Source organism: Corvus hawaiiensis, chromosome 14, assembly GCF_020740725.1.
Source record: "Corvus hawaiiensis isolate bCorHaw1 chromosome 14, bCorHaw1.pri.cur, whole genome shotgun sequence".
NCBI classification, from domain to species: domain Eukaryota; kingdom Metazoa; phylum Chordata; class Aves; order Passeriformes; family Corvidae; genus Corvus; species Corvus hawaiiensis.
The window spans coordinates 4,419,292-4,433,551 of NC_063226.1; the positions used below are offsets into that span (position 1 = coordinate 4,419,292).

A 14,260-nucleotide genomic window follows, 5' to 3' on the forward strand; every position below is an offset into this window, starting at 1 on the left:
AAATACTAAAAAAACAATCAAACTAAAATAAGGTTGTGCAGTCCAGTATATTGACATAAATCTTTACCTTAGGCTAAATGTTTAGGCCATGATTGATTGGCAGTTAATTCTTGAAGATGAAAATTCACTGATTTTAGGTTTTAAGATTCTAACAGACTTGATTTGTCTCTCTGCTACTTACAAGAGAAGTCAGTGTGCTAATGGCAACAGGAGATATTGGCACAGTTAATGCAAACTCTATTGATTAACTCTGCAATGAGAGATGCAAGTGAAATTGAAGGGAAATAAAAAGGGGAAGAAGCTGAAAAAGATTTAAAAATATTCTTATTGTGGAAAATTGGTAACTTTAGTTACAATAGAAAATAGGGGAAAAATATGTAAGAAAATAACTATAATAGAAAACAGTAATTTGTAAGTATTTGTTAGGTAATCAGACTTGCTGCTTGATGCTTTTACATTCAGAGTGTGGAAAGTATCTGAAGTTATTAAAAAATATTTTGCAGGTGCCTTGTTCTAGAGCAGATGTCTTCAACAGCAGACAGCTCACTATGGTGGAGAAGAGAATGCTCATGAAATTTCTGACGTTTTGTTTGGACTATGAACAGCACCCTGAGGAATACCAAGGTAGTGTCTCATTGAACAGGGCACACTCCCTTCCTAGGAGTTCCTTCAGGGAGGCACAATTCTGAGAGATCTCCTGTGTTCTCACATGGTTTATTTTTACAGATTCATTTTTAAGGTATGCTTTGACCTTTTCGTGACCTTTTCACTTCAGCATTAAATTCTTCTACTTAAGCACTTGCTCTTCTAGTTCTCACATCATTTATTATTTAGATTTTTCTTTAACAGCAAAATTATATATTACAGCAGGGTTGCAAAATGCTTTTTATCATTTTTAAGTGTTTCCTCCCCTCTCCCAGGTTTTTTTTTAAAATAATGTGATGTATCTGAATTTTCTCTCTGTTTTCTTGGATACTGTGTAAATCCTCACAACACGATACCACAAAATCAGAAATGGAGAAAATGGAATTTTTTAACTTTGAAAGTAAATGTAATTTAATGCTCTTTAGTTGTAGAGGGCAAGTTCAAAGTGCTTTTATCAATTGTTGGCTTACTTAGATGAGAGGAAATCAGAGTAGATTTGAGCTATAATGTGCAAAGTGTAACGTGCATCAGGTCAGAGAGGGAAATCAGCTTCACAGGAGGAAGGTGCTTTGGGTTTGTGCTCCTCAGGGTACAAAGAATGAAGTGATGTCCTCAGTTCTTGGAGTCTGAAAGTAAACTAAGGCAAAAAGAAAAAATCTGCCAAAAAAACCAGCGAGGAAAGAGGAGTAGTTCAAGTACTGACAGAAGTTGCAGACCAAAGCATATCGGTGCTTTTGGAGCTTGGCAGGGGCTTGACCAGGCAGTATTTCTGCAAGAATCCAGTGTTCAAGGTTGCTGGGTGCTGGTTTGATTACTTGAACAAGACTCTTAGAGTAGGTACAAACATCAGAGAAAATTATTAAACATTAGCAAGAGAAAAATAGTCAGTATCAAGATCTGGTAAGATTAAGAAACAAAGAGTCTGTAATGAACTCCAGAAAATCCTGAAGGGGGAAAAACTCATTAGGCTGCAGTGGTTTATTGATTGTTGGTGATCTCAGTTTGCTGTTGCTGGAAGAAAGGGAGGTGCTCAGAGTGAGGGTATAGATGGTATTTAGAAAATTTATTAAGAAAAAAAGGAGATGCCACATCAATTTTAAATGAATCCATTGATTCATGTACCTAAATAACATTAGATTTATTTTACTTCCAGAGACAGTTAAACAGATTTTGTTCCTACATTTTAAAATAGCCTGAGAAGTAATTGAGAATATTTTGAGTCAGATTAGGCTAATGTAAAAACTTCAGAAATTTAAAATTGCTCTCGATGAGATCATTGCATTCGTGGGAAGGCAGACTTTTAATAGGGAGAGTTCATGAGAGTGATGAATTTTTTTTAAAGCTTTTTTCTGTAAAATATGGAATTATATAAGAAGTTTGAAGTGAGGAAAACTTGAGAATTTTTTTTAGAATGATAAAACAAAAAAAAAAAATCCTTGTCATTTTAGGACTTTCTGCATGGCTGTACAAAGAGCAGTAAGATACATTTGTAATAAAGCAGTGGTTGAATCTTGACCAGAATATATAGCTTGATAATGCTGGTCTCTGCACTGATGGAAGTGTTTATGAATTAGTTAGGAATTTATCCAGGACTGAAATAAGCTTAACAGCAGATTTCTGAATTGTATAGAAGTATGCTATTGCTTAAATACAGTCTTTTGCTGTAGAAAATGTTTCAGTTATGAAGATAACTGAAGTTCTTCAGAGATGTATCAATGCCAACATGCTTTAAACATCTCCTAGAAGACTTGTGTTTCTTTGAATTTCAAAATGTGTCAGCAGTAATATTATTTTAAGGGGAAGATGGAGTCCTTCATCCCTGTCTGCTCTCTGTCTCATCCACATTTGTTTGTTGCCAGCAAGTCATCAAATTGAGATAAATATTGCACCTTCTCATCTTTGGATTGTGGCACTGTGGGAGTGGCTTCTCTGTGCATAAATATCCACTGTAGCACTGGCAGTGTGGACCCAGCAGTCCTGTTCTGGCATGGGTGTCATTCAGGGGTCATATTTTGGGTAATTTACAGGAAACAGCATCCCAAGGCACTTCAATGGTTTTTTGTCCACAGTTGCTCACTTTTCTCTCAGGACTGGGAAATGGAGGTAGATCAAATCTAACAGAATGAATAGGTGGTGCCATTGGAGACCCATAGAGTGGGTTTGTGATATTCTGAAATACTTTAATGGAGTGGTATTTCTGTCTTCTGAGAAAACTCACTTTCTGGGAGTAATTTTTCTAACTTTCATTGACTGGGATGGTCCATTTTCAGTAAGGTGTTAATTGAAAAAGTCACTTGCTTTTGTTTACTGAAATCCAAAAGCACAGGAGATGATGCAGGTGTTACAATGTGCTCAGTGCCTCATGTGCTTTTCCCTCAGACTACGAGAACAGGACATTTGCTCAATTCCTACAGACGCGGAAATTGACCCCCAGCTTGCAGCACTTCATCCTTCACTCCATTGCAATGGTTTCAGAGACTGAGAGCAGCACTCTGGACGGTCTTCAGGCAACAAAAAAATTCCTGCAGTGCCTTGGCCGCTATGGCAACACCCCGTTTTTGTTCCCTCTGTATGGGCAAGGAGAGATCCCACAGTGCTTCTGCAGGTAAGCCCCACTTATCCAGACATACCTTCCCTAAAGGAAACCCTTCACAGTGTAAGAGATGTCATTTGATAGGAATAAACCTGTTAACAATTTCATGTTGGTTTTATTCACTTTACATTTCCATTGGCTATGAAATTTCCCCCACTCAAAAAAAACCAAAACAAACAAAAAAAGAATTTGGACGTCACACTCCTGTAATACTTTGCAACAATTTTCATTGTATTACAAATTCAGCTTTGTAGCTGGTGGCTGTGGTGGCTGCCTGTGATAGTAAGTTAATAAGTGCTAGGAAATGAGAAAGCCATAATTTAACCCATATGTAGCTGCCCCTTTCTAAATCTGACAGAGGAGACTTAGAGTGGTATCTGTCCAAAAGGGTGACACTGCATTTGGTTGAAAACATTTGTATTTGTGTCTTTCTGAAGCTGAAGGAACATTCATGTTGTCAGTTTGTGTTACTAATTAACGCTGAGAATGCATCTGCCATTCACAGGTAGATATGTAATAAAGAACTAGGTTATTATGAAAGAGGAGAATGGTGCCATGTGTCCAGTTTACAATTAGATTTAAAACAAAACCTAATTCTTTCACCTTTCTACATCACAGATTTACACAAACAGGGCAATTGATATAAAATGATGTATTATGCTTTTGACATCATTTTGTAGCTCTCTCTAGAACACAAGGTTCCAACTCCTATGAATTGAACAGCAGAGAAGATCCCGTGCAGCCCCGTTTCACTGAGCCGCTTCTACATTCTGACATCTCAAACAGCAGCCATATGTTCTCCACTCCTTGAGCCTTAGAAAGCAATTAAAACAAAAAAGCCCAGTTGATTCCAGGATAAAACAAGATCCACTTCAGCTCCTTTCCTTGAACTGTGGGCAGTGACAGCGTAGTCCTTACCCTGGCTCCTGAGGTGTCCCTGGGCCCGTGGTTCTGGCACAGGAGCTGGTGCTTGGTGCTTTTGGGGACCATCAAGGATCCGTGTGCAGAGGGTGGGCGGTTTTAATTTCAGTTGTTTCCAACAGTTCAACTGCCTTTTAAAAGGCTGAGGGATTTTTTTCATCTTTGCTTTTGCTGGCAAGCAGCCTTTCCATCTGCTCAATGTGGGTTTAATGTGGTAACCTGTAGGTCTGAAGTAAACATTAGCTCTGTTTAAAAAAAGCAGCTTTGCCTGGTGAGGCCAGTTTGTCTGAGTGATATATTTGTACATCAGTCCTTTAAATAGCAGTGCAGGGTCTTACCTGCTTTGTTTGGTGGTGGACAAGTTCTGCATTTTACATGTGTGCTACTATGAAATTGTGGTTTACAGCACATCGTTGGGTATTATCTTCCTGTTTGTCTCTGTGATAGATTCTGTTTCTCTTCTCCAGAACAGTACTTAAATTACTGCCAGAAGAATGGCCTTAGCAGCTTGAGCCTACTTGGCTGTTTATAGGATGGATGCAGTCATACGTTGATAGAAACATTCTGGAATAATTGTGCTCCATTCAATAGCAATGTAACTTGCTACCATCTTTCATCAATAGCCTTTCATCTGTTCTTTAAGCGGTGTTTATAACGATGATTTTAGAAAGCGCAGACCTACATAATTAGGTGATTGGACAGACAATTTGTGAACAAGAATTGGGTGCAGGTAACTACTCTGGATACAGTCGTGCAACAGAACTTGTGTTTGTAGATTTTATGATGTCTTTGTGTCTTTATAGGGCTTCATATGAGGCCAGGTATCTGTATGTGACCAGCAGATTAATGAATCAGAATATTTTCAGAGCCATTGTAGTGGTACAAGTTCAGCAGTTCGACTTTCCTTGGCTTCAAATACCTAGGGGAAAAGTAAATTCAATAATTAAAATTAGACTTTTGCTTGCTTTTTTCTCCTGTAGATTCTTCTCCATCTAATTCTTTTTACATTCTTTAAATCCCTTTGGCTTTATTTTTTATTTAATGACCAGCACATGCAGTTTTCTGATCTTTACCAGCAATATATTTCAAGAGTTAGCAGTAGAGGTGTCTAGAAGTATTATAAATACTCTTACCAGAAAATCATTCCATGATGACAGGAGTTCTTCAGATGGCCTGAACTTTCTATTTAAGATCATTGGTTGCTGCATTTTAGGGGGTTTTTTTGCTAAAATATGTAAGTTCTACAACAAAGAGGGTATTTTAATAGTTGAAGCAAATTAATCTGTCAAAACAAGAAGTAGTTATACTTTTAAAAGGTTTGTATTACAAATATTCTAATACAAAACTATTTTTTTAATTGTCTTTTTTTTTTTAAGTGAACAATTTAGGAGGCAATCACAATATTTTTTGAGATTAACCACAATTTTTAAAGGTGTTCTGCCCTCAGGATTGTGTCTTGCTCAAAGTGAGCCATATCTGAAGAATCCCTCTGGGGCTGTGGAGTAAAGAGGCAACGCCAGAGCCTATAGATCACAGCCTACAGCTTTTATCACCAGCTTATCAGAGGAAGGTGTCACCTGGCCTGTGATTTCTAACCACTGTTCTATATTCTGTTTTAATGTAAACCTCTTAAGCGTTTCTTGCAGCCAGTTACACTGTGTGTTCTCATCAAGGCTACTGTTATAAATGGCACACATGCATATTGATGGGAATGAGTCAAAGACATTTGTAAGTCACATCCTTGCATCCCAAATGAATCCTGCATAAACACTACAACCTTTTATAACTGCTGACGACACTCGAGTGAGCAGAAGCGCTCTTTGCTCTTTATTGGTTTAAGCAGGGATGGTTTAGTAGAGAAAATTAAACTTTTATATCACTGTAATGTACATCCCAATATGGTGAGGTACAGATGTGAGATTTCTTTCTCCATAAATTGGAGTCGTGGAACAAGGAAGGTCATTGGAAGCCTCCTGCTCTCCTGAGCTGACAAGCGGCAAAACTTGACTGGCTCTTAACAGCTTTCTTTGCTTCCTTCTTGGTACAAAACTGTTCTGGCTCTTCTTTCTAATGATGTAGCAATAGTCTGATATTTAGTAAAAAGGAATATGTAATATCTCATTCTTGAGGAAAACCCAAACAAGCCTTTACATCGGATACTGCGTTTGCCTTGTGAACACACTGAATTTGGGGCAGACCAGGCAAAGTTTCTCTTCAGTTTGGTTTCTTCTGATTCTTGGACTCTTGCAAATATGAACATGCAAATGGAATTGACTTTTTGAGAAGCAGCAGTTTTTTCCCATGTGAAGTTTTGGAGGGAATTGGTGACTGTCCACTGTGTCGTCTCACAAAGGTTCTGTGAGTGACATGTTGTGTCTCTTGTCTCTTTGTTAAGAGTTACCCAAAAACTGACGGATGTGGGGGTGGCAGTAGGTGCTGGAATGTCCTCAGCTGCTTTGCCAGAGGATTTGGTGATTCCCTGACTTTTATGGGTAGTTGGTTAATGATGTGCATTTCTTATAAACAGATTTTGAACTTTTCCATTGTGTATTTGGTGGGCAGTGTCACCCTTTGTAGTAGTTCCTACAGATTCTGGCTGAAATTGTAATTTTTGCCTCCGTGACAGTGACAGCAGTAATTCTGTGATGGAGGAAAGATCCGATTAAGACAGTTCCATCTCTTTCAGTCCCCGTATTTACAGGAAGATTAAGAGTCCAGGCTGAGATAAGATGGATAGTGTGATTGATTCCGAGGGTTCCTGTATATATTTAAAAATGAATAATAAGTTTTACCCTTACATGCGCTCTGTTATCTGCTACAGATGTCAGAGTTTCTGGGGTAGTCTCAAGTTCTTTAAAATACCCAATTATGTCCCTGTTACGATCTAGGAAGGTTTTAGTGATCTGAAATCAAGACAGGACTTCAGGAAACCTAACTGCAATAATTTATTAAAAATGGGGTGCACCATCTTTTTCAGTTAAATCTCTACATGAGTATCATGTCTCTACATGTTAGCAAGATGCAGAACTTCCCTCTATGTGAATTGTATGATTTAGCATATTAATGAGAAATTCAAACAATGTTAATTCCTGGTGACAATCAGATGTGACAGATCTGAGTCTTTGCATGTGTGCAATTCCATGCAAGTGTGAAACAATCACAGGATTGATTTTAAAAACATAGTGAGATATGAGTTCAGTCCTCCATTTCAAAATACCTAATTTTCATATTTATCTATCTCTTACCACTTATAATTATTCCATTTCTTTGGACCAGAAAATGAAATTGAAATTACTAACAATTTGTCACTATTCCTTGGGTTGTATTAAAATACTGAATAGTACAAGTAGCTGCAGTGCTTAATTGTTTTCACTTGCATTTCAGGGAAATAATAAAACTTCAAATGTAGTTTGGCCTTTAAAGACAAACTTGATATATTTCTCCTCACTTCGTTGGCAGATGAATGCAAAATGGGCGAGCAGAGTTAGCAGGATTGTTTGTAGGATCAGTTGTTTGTTTTTCCCTCTAAGGAAAAACTCTTTCTTGGGATAAACATGAGGGAAGTGAGATAATCTATCATTCTGAGACCTGTTCACTAGTGATGGATGGATAGATTGGTAAAGTAACTCAATAATCTTCATTTTTTTCAGGTTATTCACAGATCAGTGAGCCTTGTCGTTAATACAGCTATGGAATGCTTTTGTGTCCTTGCCCACATTATTTCTCAGAATTTGACAGGAAAAGACTTTTAATTTGGAAATAACCTTTGTTGTGAAATGCATTAAGTGCATGAAACTTGGAAAATACCTTCCCATTTTAGATTTTATCTTCTCAGTGAGTGATTGTCAATTCTTTGTTTAAAAAATTACTTACAAATATGAGAGCTTTTCTGCTCCTTGTTATTTCTGACTAGAAATTGTGTTCTGCAGGAGTTTATTCCTTGTGAAGGCCTTCAGCCATTAGAATATATCACATGGGATGCTCTGAATCATGTGGATGTTGTCAAAGTGTATTGATTTCACATCTCTAACTAGGCATGGAAAAGTTTTCAGTCAAGAAACTGTATTGAGGGGTCAGACTTACATTGTCCTACTCTTCATTCTCGATCATCTTGATTCATTTTAAAAGCATATTTGGAACCTAAAAGCACAAAATACAAGTGTTATTGTGGTTTTTCAGAGTTTAATAATTAGGATAATGGTGAAAATAGGAGGGAAATGTATCTTAATCTCTCATTTGGTATTGCCTCTTAACTGTCCCTTAGCAAGTAAATTCCTCCATGGTTGTGTGGGGATGTGCAGATTGTGCCTCACAAGGTCTTCCTGAGAATTCTGACTCAGGCATATTCATATGTTGCAGCATTATCAGGTGACCTGTGCAAATGACAGGATTGTTTATTATTGGAGCAAATCTGAGACGAGGAGGCAAATTGCATTTAGCAGAGTCCTTTTTCATTAAAACACAGGAAACACGGAAAGGTAAAGGTAGCTTCCAAACCATGACAGAATTAGTAAAATAGCCCTTGAATTTCATTGAGGGTTAAGAGAACTGGAATTTTTGTGTCTTTTCTGGAGGCAGAGAACACATAAATGGGTTTTATAGATGAGCTAATGCTTAGTGACTGGTTCCTAGTGCTTGGTTTTCGTGCCTTGCCCTGCAGTCCTGATCTCTCCAGCCTCTCTGGGAGGGCAGAGCTGTTGTGTAATTGGAGCTGAATGACCTTGGGTGAGGAGCAGCTGCTTCTCCAACAAGGTCGATGGGGTTTAGAGCCAGGCAGGCCCCATCCTTCCACCGCCCCCAGAGAGGAGCCTTGAGAGTGCCTCTGCACTTCCCTGCCCTCACAGCAGCACAGGCACAACTGGACTCTTTTATTTCCCTTTTCCTTTTTCCCTATCCAGCTCTGTGGTAAGTTCTTACAATTGCCACAATGCTTTAACCATAATTTCTAGGCCACTTCAATGTCTTGCCTGATGGATTCTCACCTAACTTTCATATAAATCATCTGTTTCTTAAGTCTAGAATTCCAGAGAATGATTCCTTACCTTGATTCACAAAGAAGTAGTGTTAATTGCAATATCCTCGACAAAATTAGGTTGATAATGTGGTTAATTTTAAGAAACAGCACCTTTATACTCTGATTGTGGGCATTCACAGTCTTTACAAAGTTCATGGCTCTGGAGCAACTTATTTTAGATGTAGTCTCAAATTCTTCACCTCAAATTTTGAGTTTTTGTTGGCATTAGCCTCATATTTTATCATGTCAGTCGTTACCTTTGAACAGTATGTGGACTTACTTTGCAGTTTCTGGAAATAAAATTAATTCGTTCTCAAAGAGAGCTCGTTCATGCTCTTTTTTGCTTCAACAAGTGACAATGTTTCTCTTAATAGTTTTATGAGATTTTTTTTCAGACTGTACTCTTAGCCAGATAAATTTACCTAATTCTTTGGGACTTACAACTGTTTCCTAAAAGCATAATAATTTTTACTTCCAAGATTTTCTTGTAAATAACTTGCTAGGTTGATTTATTATTCTTTCTAAATACTTTATTTATGAAGGCTAAATCCCAGACTGTTTGTTTAAAAGAAAACAAACAACAACAAACCAAATGAAACATCACTTCTGCTGGAAAAAGCAGTTGTGTTTGAGAAAGCAAATCTAAAACTGGACAGAAATTTGATTACTGCTAGAATTTATTTGATCCAGAGACCTGTTACCATGGAGTAATCCAGTAATGAAGAGTTAGTTGATGGTGAAACTTGGCGTTTTCTGCTTTCAGAAGCTTTGGAAGATGCACTTCTTGCACAGATCTGTTTTCCCTCTCTAGGCGTTCCATGTTGTAGTCACATTTAATTTGTTTTCTCATAAACCACAAAATTGGATCCTTCCACAGGAGGCTCTTCCCTTGACAGTCAATGCTACACCAGAAGGAGACTTGTGCTTCAGGAATGCCTTTAAAGCTGAGCAGCTTCTCTTCCAAGGCAGGTTTTTGTAGGATTCATCCCTATATGTGTTAGCATTTCCTTCTGCAGCTTCACAGTGCTGTAACTCCAGTGCTTCTGAAACAAGGATTGTTGTTCTGTGGTTATTTTAAATGTGGAGGATGGGAGTTTAGTTTCATAGATGAACACCTGTAGAAAAGGATAGCTAAAAATGGGCATAACTACAGAAATCTCAGTGGTATTAATGACTTTCAACTGCATTTTTAGAAAAATTGGTCTCTTTTACGCATTTATTAATGGATACAGGTAAGCTACTTCTGTACCACTCTTGGACTCTCTGAACAGCTGTACAAGAGTCATCAGTAACATGGCACTTTTATCAGCAATTAGCTGCTAATACTGCAGTTGTTTAAATTACAAACAGTTGAAATGAAAAGAGAGATTAAACATGGTCTTATTTTTTCAACAATTTTGTCAGGTTTAGAAACAGCCTAAGAAATCTACACTGGCACAAAGCAAGGCTGACATGTAGGAGCATAGAAATGTATGATGAATTAAGACTTCCATTGCGTCATCTTCTAACATTTGAATTTGGGAAAACAGAATTGGAATCTTGGGCCTATGAAAGGCAGCAGTGACTTGCCAAACCCTGAAACTTGCACATCACATAATAGGAACTCAAGTGTTAAAACTCCTGAGATAGTTGCACTTCAGTGCAGTGTGTCTGTTCAGAATCCGTGAACAATAAATACCAATCCTTGGCAGACTGTGATGAAATAGACTTAATTACCCCTATTTTGTAATTATGGGGAAAAGTGTACAGAGGGTCTATTTAGGGTCAGTGATAAGTAGGTGCAGCTTTGTGCTCTGAACAAAATCAAGCACAACAGTTTTATCTGGTCACTTCTACTGGCAGATACTGTATTCACTACTAGAATTTTTCAGAGGATGTGAATGTGTGTTTCTATATATCCAGTCTAAATTCCATGAAATAAAAAGGAGCAATTTCTTAAATGTTAAATTTGGTTCTTAAATCCCTAGAAAAGCTGTGAAATACGAAATGTCCTAAAACGTGACCTATGACTGGGCTACTTTCTTTTTCCTAACCCCTCTCTCATCCCTGGCATTTTTCCCTGGAGCTGCCACCATTCCTGCCTGCTGGGTTTCTCCCCATGAGAAGAGTTTCCTGGAGCTGAAATGAGCCCAAGTCCTCGTTCTCCCCCCTGCCACCCCAGGGCGTTGATGGGCAGCTCTACCATTCCAGCTCTTCTTCCTGCAGCATTTGCCAGTCACAGTCTGGTTTTCCACACTAAGTCAGAAGGGGAGATCTGGGGAAAGAAATCACCTTACTGTGGGAGTCAAAGAGGTTCAAAGTACCCCTTGTGAGTTAACTGAGTGCTGGTGGGTAACTGTGCCGGAACTTTGGGACTGGTTTAGAATTGTCATGTTGCTAATTGAATTTAGAACATAGGCTGATTCTTTAATCTTACAGGACTTTTTTAAATTTCACCGGAATAATGAACACAGCCTGCAGGAAAAAGTCAAAATATTTGACTCTTCATCTGCTTCCTTAAGCATTTATGTCACATATTTTCCTTTCCATAGCTCTCCAAATGCCAGGACAGTTCAGGATGACATTGATTATTTTCTTGATTAGTTTTTTTGATGCTGTTTTTTGGGGGGAATTTTTGGTGTTACCCAGGTGGATGCACACACTGAGTTTTGATTTTGGTATGGGAACTCTGTGTTGGGAAGATTAACCATCAATTTTTGTAGCTGTAGCCATTTTATTTATTTGATTTGTCTGGACTCTACTTGTTAAAGTTTTTAGAACACAACAATATTGGAGGAAAGGCTGATGTTCCAGGGGCCTTTCAGGAAACACAGAATTTAACATAAGAACCAGGTCACAGCTTGTTCTGTGTGTAAAAATAAATTGAAAGAGGACAATTCATTATTTCAGCACTTGCCGTGTTTTTCTTTGATCTTTCTCCAAAGCTTGCAGGGCTATGCATGGAGTATTCAGCTTTAAGGAGAGAAGCAAGTAGTGTTTACTGTAGAATAATGTACAGTTAAAAAATAGTCAGTTTTTAAATTAATCACGACATGCGTTTTAGAAAGTAGAAGACACATTACATTCTAGAAATAAGAATTAGGTTTTGGTGTAAAATTATGTGATACAGTTTTAAAATTCTTTCAGAGTGAACTAAGGCGAAGTCTGTAATTTGAGTGTGTTTGTGGTATCTCTGTGTTGGGAATCGAGATGTCAAATGGAGAGACATTCTATTTTTGTTCAATTAATATCACAGAGCATTACATCAAAGCAGTAAACTCCTCTTGTATCAACAGATGCAGCAACCCTGAAGCCTATTTTCTCTCTTGTTACATTAGTGTTTAATTAAAGAAAACAACTAGTTGGAGGCAGTTACTTTCTGTGAAATGTAATGAAGATTTATTTTGTAAGTGACCTTCACTGTACTAGCTGAATCAGTAATCAGTAAAATTAATAGAATAATCAAATTATATACAAACTCATAAATCACTGGGAATGTACTGTCAAAAACGCAGCTTTTAATATGTCCTGTTGTTTCACAGCTGTATTAAAAATTGCAACTGCTGATTTCTGCCTCGATGGGGACTGAAATGGCATTTAAAGGCTGTGTATGATGGAGGGCTACCAGGCCAAAAATTTCCACAACTGTTAATTTAGCTGTAATATGATTTGATGTCACCAGGGCAAAGTTGAAGCTGAGTACAGTGTTGTTGCTATCTTTCAGCAAAACTTGAATTATTGGTGGAGGCAGTCGCCAGTTAATTAGAGTAATATCAGTTTAAATGTCTGTCATTTAGGGGTAATGGTATCAAAGAGTTGCCTTGTACTTCAAGTGCAGTCAAATCATCTTGAATAGTCCATTGTATGAAAGTAATGCCAGCACAATGATTTTACTTTGTCATAAATTGTTGGGGTGCCATTTAGTTTAATATTTCAATTTCTCTATTTAAATAATTTTGGCAAGTTCTTCCTAATTGTGTCATTTTTCATGCTAGGCTGTTTTAATAGGTGTTTTGGCTGTTTGTGATTGTTTAGCAACACAATCAAAATTCCTTTCTATTTCCATTTAAAAAGAGAAGTTTTCTGCTGGCCTATGAAAGCAGGTTGTGCCCTCCTCCCCTGGATAGCAGGTTACTCTTGGAAAGAAGTAATTCACATTTTTGTGCAGCCAAGCAGCAAAGTTCTTTCAAAGTATGCTAGAAAAATAAAGTGCATGTATCAAAACCCCCTGGCTGTGGTTGAAGTCAAAGGAAAACTGTAATTAATGTTTTTAACTAAGGAATCCCAGTTCTAGTTAAGTTAATAGCACTATTCTTACATGCAAGATATGAAATAAACTCCTCTGAGTTGGTTTGAAAGATCCTGATGTGTGCTGTGTCAGGCAGGAAGCCACGGATTGCAGCATTAGAGATAATAAACCCCTAGCTCTAGGGTCTCTCATAATTCTTCAGTGGATGTTTAACCTTTGTGTCATCTTCAACAATCTCCAAACAGCCAAGGCTGGGATTCATAGGATGTATCTCTGGTTTTCCATGAGTAGCAGGAGTGTTTTTAGGGAGCTGGATATTCCAGCGTGGTACGTGGTGGTGCTGACAGCTCCTTGGGCTGCTGCCCTCGAGTGCAGAGATGGGCTTGGTGACACTGCAGGCCTTGGCGGGGCTGCACCAGTCCTGCAGTTCAGAAGGGATCGTGGGACTGACTGTCTCTGCAGTGGCTCATCTGACATTAGAATGACAAAATTATTGCCATTTCTGGAAGTTAGGTTTGCAAAGTGGAAGTTTTCAAGTTCATAATTTGTGGAGATATCAAAATGCTTTCACTTCAAAATCACAGAATCCCAGGATGGTTTGGGTTGGAAGACACCTTAAAGCTCATTCAGTTCCAACCCCCTGCCATGGGCAGGGACACCTTCTGCTATCCCAGGCTGCTCCAAGCCCCGTTCAACGTGGCCTTGGACACTTCCAGGGATGGGGCAGCCACAGCTTCTCTGGGCACCCTGTGCCAGGGCCTCCCCACCCTCACAGGGATATCTTCCATATATGTAACCTAAACCTACCCTCCTTCAGTTTAACGCTGTTCCCCTTGTCCCGTCCCTCCATCCCTTGTCC

The 14,260-nt window shown here is 38.4% G+C and overlaps 1 protein-coding gene across 2 annotated transcripts in view; it reads left to right on the plus strand.

The window, feature by feature from the left end:
- CHM (CHM Rab escort protein) overlaps nucleotides 1-14,260 on the plus strand; it is a 56,060-nt gene that overhangs the window by 23,254 nt on the left and 18,546 nt on the right. For both annotated transcript variants that reach the window (XM_048318743.1, XM_048318742.1), the window contains 2 exons: nucleotides 504-624; nucleotides 3,025-3,250. In XM_048318743.1, the coding sequence (XP_048174700.1) occupies nucleotides 504-624; nucleotides 3,025-3,250 (347 nt within the window). The remainder of the gene's footprint in view (nucleotides 1-503; nucleotides 625-3,024; nucleotides 3,251-14,260) is intronic.